The 11,542-nt window shown below is 35.2% G+C and overlaps 1 protein-coding gene across 2 annotated transcripts in view; it reads right to left on the reverse strand.

Annotated features, from left to right (window-relative positions):
• LOC127867646 (uncharacterized) overlaps positions 1–1,852 on the reverse strand; it is a 6,765-nt gene extending 4,913 nt beyond the window's left edge. Inside the window, exons 1-3 of one of the 2 annotated variants that reach the window (XM_052408961.1) lie at positions 1,708–1,852; positions 1,268–1,603; positions 1–77 (exon numbers count right to left, since the gene is read on the reverse strand). The exon at positions 1–77 is cut by the window's left edge and continues 73 nt beyond it. In XM_052408961.1, coding sequence (XP_052264921.1) covers positions 1–77; positions 1,268–1,603; positions 1,708–1,762 — 468 coding nt within the window. In that variant the 5' untranslated portion in view covers positions 1,763–1,852. The remainder of the gene's footprint in view (positions 78–1,267; positions 1,604–1,707) is intronic. The other variant, XM_052408962.1, reaches the window with a different exon arrangement.
• Positions 1,853–11,542: the final 9,690 nt, after the last annotated feature.

Genomic DNA, 11,542 nt, shown 5'->3' on the forward strand with positions numbered 1-11,542 from the left:
CGTTCCTTCAACGGTGGTATACTCTGTTCCTTCAACAGAAGTGTGCTCCAGAATCGTCGTTGTACATTCACCGGTTTCTGGAAAAAACGAATGGCATACGTGTTTTTTTAAATCCTTCATTAAAGGCATTTTGTTTCAATTATTTTAATTTTACTGCCCTATTAGATTTATTACATTAAAAAGTTGACGGACGCCAATAAATGGACTGCTTGTCTTTGTCGGAAATCATTGGTGTACAACCCAGGGCTACGTATATAAAATAAACATGTATGATACTGTTAAGGTTCAATGTCGTCTAAATTATAAATGGTAATTAAGTTTAGTTACATAATGTATTGATTACTATGAATGAATAATGTATATGCAGATACGATCAACCTTTATATTGTTTAACTTGTGTTGCATTATAAACTGTTAAATGAAGATTCTTTGACGTTTTGCAGTATTTGATTTTTTTTTTAAATTTTATACTTAACCTCAAAATACTTCAAGAAAGCGGAATTGAGTGTCCTCTTATAATTTTTACGGCCAAGATAAGGGCATTGCCATATTACCACGTCAGCCCTGTGATTGACTGAATAGTCCGTTATAGTTATTTTAGGCACGCTTTTCATGCGCACTGCATTATAAACGGAAACGATTGTTGGAATTCGTGTTTTATTTAAATCGATAACGACGGTTTAAACGGTTGAACATTAGATCACGTTTAATCGCATAGTTTTGGGACACAAACGATGACCTCAATGTTTCTTAGAATGTTCTATGGTCATAGATTCTAAACATGGATTGAAGCATTGCCCTGTGTCAATTATACTCTTCAAATCTTGATATTTAGCCTACTTGCTGAAAATTAGCCACAAGAAAACCAATGACCCATTAGACAAATTTAATGCAGTCTAAAATGATGCTAGGCGTGTTGTCAATACTCAAGCAGATTCAATTGTCATAATATGTAGAATTTCTGGAAAATACGAATGGAATTGCCTGCTTATATAAATGAATAAAAAGGTATGCAGTTAAAATAAGAAACGATGCACATTTTGCTTTGTAATAAAATGTTCAAAATGGGCATTGTTGTTTGATTTGTAACGTCAAAAAGTTACTAATACAAACAAACAAGTAAGCATTGCATTGTGTTGACAATACGGCATATGTATAATGCAATAATTCTTAAACGGGCTTCAAAAAGAGAAGTGTAGATTGTTAAATGCATTTAAACAAAATTGAGACAGTACAAATACTTTTCTTTGCTTTGCTGGCAGCTTACCTTGAAAATTCAGATACACTTTCTCGCTATAAGCTAATCCTGTTGAGAATTTCGAACAGTACCATTCATCTCCCGCGTTAACGACATTGTCCCCGAACATGTTGCACATGACACCTGATCCATTTTTACACACACACTGTGATGATCTAATTGTGAACAGGAACCCTACGCTGCAACCCGATTCATTGTAAAATACTCGTGCCATATTTTGCAAACCTCTCCCTGTGTTTTTCTTGTAAAATGTCCATAGTCCATACGCATTATCAACACCAGTGCAGGAAACTTCCACGGATGATGTACACAACACATTTAAAGTGATATTTAGTTGCGGTAACACTGGAATGTAAGTTTATTTCCATGCAAATGCATACACGTTTAAGAAATACTTGTACCTGATAGTATGTAATGCCATCTTTTCATTCGAAAAATCTGGAACTTACTTGACATAACAGTGGCATGCACAGCCATGATTTCCAACAGTATAATCTTATTCATTTACGTGTGGGAAGCTTTTCAAATATAAAGTGAAGAAGCTTGTCGCGCTTTACTTCATTAAAATATCAACGAGCTTATGACTCAAAACGAAACAAGGAAACATGATTGCTAAGTGGATACTGATGTATACAAGGAAGTCTTAAAACAATTGGCCGTAGACTGCAACCTCCGTCTATTTAACCAAACCTAATTGTTATCCGATAAATATATAATCATGTGTGGCGAGTTTTACCCTAACACCGTTTATCTTCGCATATTGTCAAAGGGGGTAATCACGTCATCATCTAAATAAAATCAAGATGGCGACGTCCGTGCCGAAACAGGTATTTTTTCGCCTTGTTATACCATTTATTACTTTAATGTAATTATTAAATGCCGCTCAATTTCAAGCCATAGCAGCAAGGAAGTGATTAGCGATTATTTCGTAGTAATATTCGCTCTATATCTCAACTTTACCCTCCGCGAAAATCTAAGCGGGAGCAATCTAATCAGTGATCTTTGCTTAGTTTCACTTGTGAAATAACTCTTCCGCATAAAAACACACATCTCCACGCAGAGTTGTCGTTCCTTGCTCTCACATACACCTCTGCGAAAGGCTCAGCACGCCATTTTGCCTAAAATTTGTGTAAAACCGAACAAACGCATTCAATGTATATTTGATTGGATATTTAAGATCACATGCATTAAATTAAGAAATATGACTAATAAATTTACGATTCATCGGGAAAAAACTTGATAGTATTAATGCATCTCCTTGGAACTATTTTTTGCCCATTTACGCAGATGGAATCATTCCGCGCACTTCACAAATGTAAACAAATGAACAAATTGTCAATTGAATGTCATTAGGCATTGCTTCAACGGCAAACGTTTATTTACAGAGAGGAGACGGTCAGTTTTGTTGTATTTATCGAACAAATAAGGGGACCTAGTTGTACAGTATACGGGAAAATAATTGTTTAACAATTTACATTTTTAAATTCATGTTTAGAATGTGAATTTGTGATCAAATCTGATAGTAATTTTAGTATGGTCTAAGTTCTAACATTATGATAAGTCAATAGTAGTAGAAGGCTCTTGAACATTATTCATACGGACCAGTTGGTTTGTGTTAAAAATCAATATATTTCAGCATGTAGACTTTATAATTATTACTGTATTACCCATGCATAATGGCACGTACTAACTATCATGAGGGGACTGGGCAGGCAAAGTTAGATAAATCTGGCTGGCATTTTGACAGAATTATGTGCCCTTTTTATACTTAGAAAATTGAGAATGGTTAAGTTTTGTGTTTAGGTCATTTTTATTCCTAAAGTATCAAAGCTATTGCTTTCATACTTGCGAAACTTACTATCATACGGGGACTGTGCAGGCAAAGTTATGTAACTCTGACGTATTTAAAAAAAATTATGGCCCCTTTTATAGTTAAAAATTTGAACATTTGGTTAAATTTTGTTTTTAGGTCAACTTTATTCCTAAAGTTTCAAAGCTATTGCATTCATACTTGCAACACTTACTAACTACCATAAGGGGACTGTACAGGACAAGTTGCATAACTGGTAGGTATCTTGATGGAATTATTTATTTATTATGGCCCTTTTTTGACGTAGTAACTTTGACTATTTTGTTAAATTTTGTGTTTAGATCTACTTTACTTCTGAAGGATTAAGGAATTTAAGGCTATTGCTTTCAAACTTTAAATACTTTCTAACTATCATGAGGGTACTGTACCTGGCAAGTTGAATTTGACCTTGACGTTTGAATGACATTGACTCTCAAGATCAAATTATTAAATTTGCTAAAATTGCCATAACTTCTTTATTTATGATCAGATTTGAATCATACTTTGACAAAACAACACTTACCTGACATACCACAATGGACACCACCCAAACCACCCCCAGGCCCAACCTCTGAATCCCCCACCACCCCCAAAAATAATCATTTTTTAAACATTGTTAAAAACACAAATAATAATATATATTATTTTATTTTTGAATGACTGTCCAACTATCCCACCAAATTCATTATTGAAAGATAATGTTATAAATGACCATACACCCACACTATACACCCCTCTCCACCCTAATGCACCCCTCCCCCCTTTTGATTGAAGTATTGAGATAGGTCCCTTCACCTTTAAAAAGAAAAATAGATGAGCAGTCTTCACCCGGTAGACAGTGCTCTTGTTCACATTTGAACTCTTCAACATTGTACAAGGGGGACTGAATTTCTGATGTCTGATTTTGACACTTTTCTAATGATTATGTTACTGGGGAACAAATGCCTTTCTATTTATGGGGAAATGTTTTTTCACATAAATATCCATGCAGTGTATTTCCTGAAAAAAGACATAATTTCATATTTATACAAATTTTAGGCTATACATTAATGATGGTGACATGTGTTTCATTATTGATATATTTTGCAGACAAAAATATAATATCAACGCTTGTCATTAGAGTTGTTAAATGGCAAGTTGACAATATATCACTTGACTATTGCCTCATTGTGAAACAAGGCCATACAATTTGATTCTATGTTTATCGTCTAAGGTGTGACCAAACTTTTTTTGATAAAGCAAAAAATTGTGATTTGAAGTGTATGAAAAATAACTACAGTGACCCATATGACGACAATACCTGAGTTATTCCAGAAAAAAACTTGTACCGGTATTCATGTTTGGTGAACATGTGTTATCCACATAGGCGGATCCAGGGGGGAGGGGGGGGGAGCGGACGCGGCGTACGCCCCCAACCCTAAAATCGCCAAAGTAAAGTAAGTTTATTTGATGTTTCATACTTAACTTTATCTAAATCACCTATTTAAACTCATTTTTCTTCTTTTTCGTACACAACATTTTCCACTAACAACAGACAATCGCTAAATGTTTTAACTCTCTGTCGCCCGGTTTATCCGTATGACATATAAACTTTGCACTTTTTTGGCATTATAAGAAGGTACTTTGATGAAAGTACATAAGGCGTGACATACTCGAGAAGTGATTGGCAAAGCCTTCAAAATCACTTAAAATCATGGAGCTTTCGGGGGTCGAATTCAGCCCCCTGGAGCCCTTAGCAGGGCTGTGCCCTGAACCCATCAGGGGCCCTAGCGGCCCCCTGGACTCCCAGCAAATCTTTCAATATCCCCCCCTAACAGAAATCCTGGAACCGCCCCTGATCCAGGTCCCCTCCTGTGGAAACACTTATTAACACCTTCGGCACAAATAAGGCTGACTGATTGAATCAACCAGTGATAGATTCATTAAAATAATAAGAATTTATATCGTAAGTGATTTTGAAAGCTTTGAACCAACAGATAAGTAGGGTTTGTCTCTTTTACTACCTTTTTATATTGTATATATTGCCCTTTTAAGATTTAATTTTCAAATATATGTAGGTATATACACAGTAATTGTAGATCTAAAATATTTTGTGATACAAAATGAAGGTTTGTTAACATCAAACAACCATATCCATATTATCATAATGCATAGAGACTGATATATACGGAATATTACGCTAGTCAATTGTTCCAAGAGTTTGTATCACTCGAGTGGCTTGTGTGATGACGTATCACACGAGAGGCGGAGCCTCGAGTGTGATGCGAAATAGCACAAGCCACGAGAGTGATACAAACTCTTGAAACAATTGACTAGCGTAATATTCCTTTTATTACATACAACAACTAACGAAAACAGTTAACAAATGTATTTTTTACTTTAACAAAACAATGACTAAAACGGTACGCCATAGTTTATTTAAGACGCGTATGAATACAGTTTATGTAAATTAACGTGTAAACATTCGAACCGGGAAAACACAGGTTTCCGACACGCTTACCTTAATGCCATCGTTAATCCAATTTTTATAACAATTAAGTTGACAACTTAAATCCGATGACGATGTTTATAACAAAAACGTTTAAACGATATGCATTTCCACTTCTATCTCCCATGTCTTTATCGAAACTTAGTTTAAACCACACTATTTTATTGTATTCCTATCGAAATATACAATTATGCATGATAAACACACACTCCAAAATACGTTTTTAACACATAGTTTACTGCTAAAAAAACACCACGCCCTACATGTCCTTACAGAGTTTAGATAAAACTATTGTGTTTTGTCACAGAAATGACGTCACACGATGTAATACGTAATATATTTCGTAATAAAAAATATGTCATTTTTCGGTGCGTGTAATGTGACGTCATTAAATGGGTCGAAGTAGTCCGGCTAGTATGGTAATACGGAATTGGAAACAGCGAGTAGCGTAATACGGGATTTTTTATTTCAACGATTGATACAACCTGTATTTTGTTAAAAGCATTAAACAGGTATATAATAAAAGATATTATGGTATAATACGGTTTTCTTTAAATGTGAATGTAATGTAATCGTCGTGCAAGAGCTTGTTTAGTAAACTGTAACCTAAATGATGAACGCTTGGAATGATCATCACATGAATTAGACGCTCTCATAAAAATAGTCCGTTCTGAGTCCAACACAGAGGTGAATGTAATGTTACCGTCGTGCAAGAGATTGACAAACACAGACATAATTGTATTTAAATTCCATATACTACTATTTTTTTCAATGTTTCTTACTGTGTTTGGTAAAATACAGATGTGCACGAATCGTTTTTTAAGTAGTAAAAATTAAAAAGGCTTTACGTTCTAAATGGGTCCCGCTTTTGAGATGATCACAAAGGTATCCCGATTTTAGCCGGAAAACGTTACGTCGTTGAATGATTTCCTGGTGTTAAATAAGGCGTGATACAAGTATTTTGACAAGATACATATTAAATAGGACAAAACGAAACAGCTCTAATCAACCAAAACCAAACAGAACTGTTGAATGCCGCTCCCTTTCATTTAAAATTACGCATGCAGTTCTGTTCATTGAATACTTTTTACAGGAAATTTTGTGACAAATCAAAGGGCTTCCACAAGATTCATACCTGCAAGGGATATTAGTATCTTCAGATTGTTCCTGCCTGTATTTTAAGCACCATTTAAAATACACGTTTTATTTCACACAAACACAATTTATTCTATGCATGCATTATGCTATATAATTTGAATTGGTTGATGCAAGGCATTACCTTAAAAATATTGTACTTAATTAATCATGAGAAACCTACAGAAAAAAAATCCAATTTATGAGGCTTAAATTATTGATACTATTTATTGAGTTCTTAAGAATTTCATTTAAGGACTGAAATTTTTAAAACGTTATACGAACATGAAGTAAAGTCTGAGTCTATAACTTTTACGAACAATAACGTAGTTTGTTTTCAGAAAATTTTCTTTATATTATCTTATCGACCAAAATGCCGTTTATTTTACTGAGAACTATTACTTCTTCACTTACGTTGAATGTGATCAAAAGAAGTAGAGTCGTGTTAAAAGGTATAGGCATTCCGACAACAAGACCAAGCCAGGCATGGTTCATCATCCAGAGCGAGGATGCCTAGAGAACGATTACGCCAAAGTTATCCGATGAAGGCAAAACCCACGCCGTCTAAGACGTGAATGTCATCATGAACACTTATCTATCAAGTGTTCAACCAGTAGAAACATAGATTCTATGTGTTTCATAAGACTGCATGTCAAATGAAGAGAATAATGACACTGAATGAAGGCTACGCAGCCTATGAAAGTAATGAAAGGACTATCTAAAATGAAAGGCCATGAAAACAATCTATTACACTTTTTTGAAATTGTTGAAATTGTTTATACATACATAGTATACACTCTAGTATATACAATGCATCATATTGGTATCAGCCTTTGTAAGTTATATACAAAGAACAAAGTCAGTATGTTTTATTATTGTAATTCGTTTCTTCATCCACAACATATTATCAAATATTAAAATTAACATGCTTCATCATGGGTAGTGTTCCAGATACAGTAAACACTAATGAGAAAAAAATCTCTATTAAATACTGACAATAAGTTTTGAAAACATTCGACAAATTACATAAATTGTTTTGTTATACGACTCTAAACACAATTTTATTATTATTGGTTCTCAATTACAAAATATAACAGTAAATCAAAGTTTCAAATCAAATAAATCAATATATACATGAGATTAACTTTAAATCACATAAATCAATGTATAAAAGATCAATACTAATCACAATTTTCAATAACATTAAACAATATACAAGAGGTCAATTAATTAAGTGTCAGTATCATAAATTAATGCAGATACATATACACAGTTTTAGCTGTTTCGAAATATATATTTCGTGATTTGTTGATGTTTTGTGCCTATACAGAAATCTGAAATACATGTAATTTATTCTGAAATATAAATACAAAGGTCAATAGTTTACATACATTTAACAACGAAAAAAAACATCATTGATATAAATCATACAACATATTCAAAAGAGGTACAAGTAATACTAGTTTTAGCTGGCAGCAACGTGTCATATGTATAACAAGGCACAAACAAATCGAGATCTTTCTCACCAGAAGGCTTGCAATACCTGTGCATGTTTAGTTTGTCCATGTCGAAAAAACATCTTCCCGCAACACCGGTATGGGGCTTGTCCTTTGTGTCTTACATGAAGGCTGAAGCTACTCCTGGACTGGAACTGTCGGCAACACTCAGTGCAAAGAGTCGAGCTATATTAGCCTGGAAATTTCGGTTTGATATTTGAAAACATAGTGTTTTTATTGTTTATTTACGTCTTAACATTACACGAAATATTTGTAGCAAAACCTGGGAAAATAAATCAACAACTAAGGGTGACATTTCAATTTTGCCACACTATACGTATTATATTTATGCCTAATACCAACCAATTTACACATACATACACGCACGCACGCGCGCGCGCACGCACGCACACACAAACGCACACAATCATGTATAGCTGCAACCTGTGTATATACCGTGACGTACATAAGCTCAAAAGATAAGTATCAAATAATGTTTTCTGTTTTCCTACAAACGGGAACCCGTTTTGATCATATCAAATCTGGGAACGGGCGGACAGCACATTATCAAGGCTCAAGTACAGTCTTCAAATTATACCAATCAATAAAACACATTGAGTTTTCTCGATCTCAATCGTGTAGTATAGCAACTACATAACTATATCCTTAACTATAACATAACTACTGAACATGTACAACAAATAAGTATGGAGGTAAAACATAAACTTAAATCATAATCAGGTGAAATACATACGAACTAATTCCTCATAGCTTAATAGCGGTAATCACATATTTGGCATCCTAACTACTATATAATCAAAGTACTGAAAGTACTGGTGGGGCGATTTTGCTCAAATTTTGTGGTCGTAAAAACACTATACACCATGATGACAACCAATCACCATTGTTGAATAAAACAGATGGAATTAAGGAAGGGTAACAGGCTGTCAACATAATATAAGATTTAGCGATTGAGGTTAAAAGTAAATGCTGCTTTTCAAAACAAGTCATTGTCGTACGATCCAATTCATAACTGCGAAACGTTTGTGAATACAATGTTGATTATTATTTGTTATTCGATTCGCGCCCAATGGTAAATAGTTGTTTACATTTTGCTGATACAATTTTGAAGTTTTAGCAGTGAAATAAACGTTGTTTGAAAAGTGTGATAGTGAATATTGTGATAAAAGGTGTTTTTGGATAGATTTGGACTACTCAGAGGTGAAAACTTTTTGTTTTTGTGACTTTGATAAAGGTTTATACAAGTTTACCTGTTGTATAGTTGTGGCTATTTTAAGTAACAGATTAATAACTCAGTCGATTTTTACGTGCATTGATAAAAAGGCTTAGTATGAAAATCTATTTAACTGGCGATTCGTCACGCTTGACTGGAGCGCATGCGTATTGTTGATACAAGAGCGCTGTGTGGACTTTTTCGCACGATTTGAAGAGGCTTTGTGTGAGTTTGACAATTGACAAGTACATCTCCCGGAGCACAATGGGTATTTCGGTGCAGCAATGGCGTGCAAAAATCGGAACATTTAGCCAGCCTGTCAAATGTAAACAAACATTGCAGACATTAAAACCAATGGGACTGTCTTTGGCAATTAAGGCTGTGTTTTTTTATTTGCTGTTAGCACAGTGCGTCGAATCAAACCCAGGCCCTCCCAAAGCAGGTCGTAACAGCGGCACAATACGTTGACGCAGCGACGCACCCGCGTCTTCGTCATCCGGACAGGAAGCAGACGTCGCAGCATCGTTGACACGGCCGCCACGCGCATGTTCATCAGGGCGGTCGACCAGCCAGATATCTATTACAGACATGCTACACTCCCGGGACCCAAGAGCGATCTCGGAAACGGATACAGGAGATACCGTCACGGACGGCGTTGATCAACTAGATTGCCAAAATCTTGACTTTGGCCTTATTCTTCTGGAAATACGCAAGGACGTAAAAGGAATACACACACAATTTGATATCATGGAACATACAGTAAATCAACTTAAAGTAGATAACGAAGAGCTGAAAAAACAAAATAAAAATCTCGTGCAAACAGTCAATGACCTATCAGAACGTCTGAAGCATGTTGAATCTGTCTCTGAAATTAGTCAAAACAAAAATGAAAAAATTGAAACCCAAATGAAACGTAACAACCTTAAGTTTCATAATGTTCCCGAACAGCAAAATGAAACGAGACCGATGTTAATTGACACTATAAAACAGCTTCTAACGGAGAAACTTAGCATTAATTGTGATTCAATTCTGATCGACGACGTTTTCCGCCTACCGTCGCGAGCCGGCAACAGGCCGATTCTTGTTCGATTCGCCCTTCTTCACGATCGGGACCACATTCTGACGGCTTTCCGGGGGAAGCGGAAGGAAGGCGATCCCGGATTCCGAATAGGAGATCTTCCTCCGAGAATCGGAAGGGCTATATCGGGGTTATTTCCTCTATTTCAGCAGTGTATCGCCGAGAATAAGCGTGTACATTTCAAGTTCGACAAACTTATAGTTGAAAATACAACTTACGCATACGACGAACTACATAAAAAGCCCGTTCGCGTTGATGAATAGGGGTGTGGCCAAGGCTCGGAAAACAAACCTGTTGAAACTACTATAAAACTATGTTCCCTCAATGTTAGAGGGTTAGCGAAATTCACAAATGACATAGATTTTCTGAATTATGTAAAACAATTTTATTTAATAGCTTTATATGAAACTTGGCAATCGCGTTTGTGTGAATATGGTGATGTTTTCAGTGATTATACTCCTTTTGAAAATATAAGATCCCAGAGAAAAGCAGTATTCGTAATTCAGGCGGTGTATTAGTGTTAATAAGAGAATCTTTTTGTCGATACGGCATGATAACAAGAATATATAATCAGTTTACGGATTGTATTGTATTATATGCAAAAAAGGAAATGCTTTCTTTACCAAAAGATCTGATTATGTATTTTACATATGTATCATCAGAAGGGTCTGTTATATATGACGTGGAGGAAACCGACGGCATAAGTTTATTAAATGACAAATTAACTATTATAAAATCAGATTTCCCAGATACCTCGTTTCTCATAGCCGGGGACTTGAACGCTCGTGTGAAAGATATGCTTGACTACATCCCCCAAGACGATGTTGATTTTATTTATAGTACAGAAACCGACTACCCAGGTGATAATTTTTGCCTTCAGCGTAATTCGAAAGACTTAAACGATAAATAAGTTTGGTTATTCTCTAATCGAACTATGTTGTATGCATGATATACATATGCTAAATGGTCGTATGTTCGATGATAAAGACGGCAATTTTACATGTG

The sequence above is a fragment of the Dreissena polymorpha genome, chromosome 2 (genome assembly GCF_020536995.1).
Source record: "Dreissena polymorpha isolate Duluth1 chromosome 2, UMN_Dpol_1.0, whole genome shotgun sequence".
Taxonomy (NCBI): domain Eukaryota; kingdom Metazoa; phylum Mollusca; class Bivalvia; order Myida; family Dreissenidae; genus Dreissena; species Dreissena polymorpha.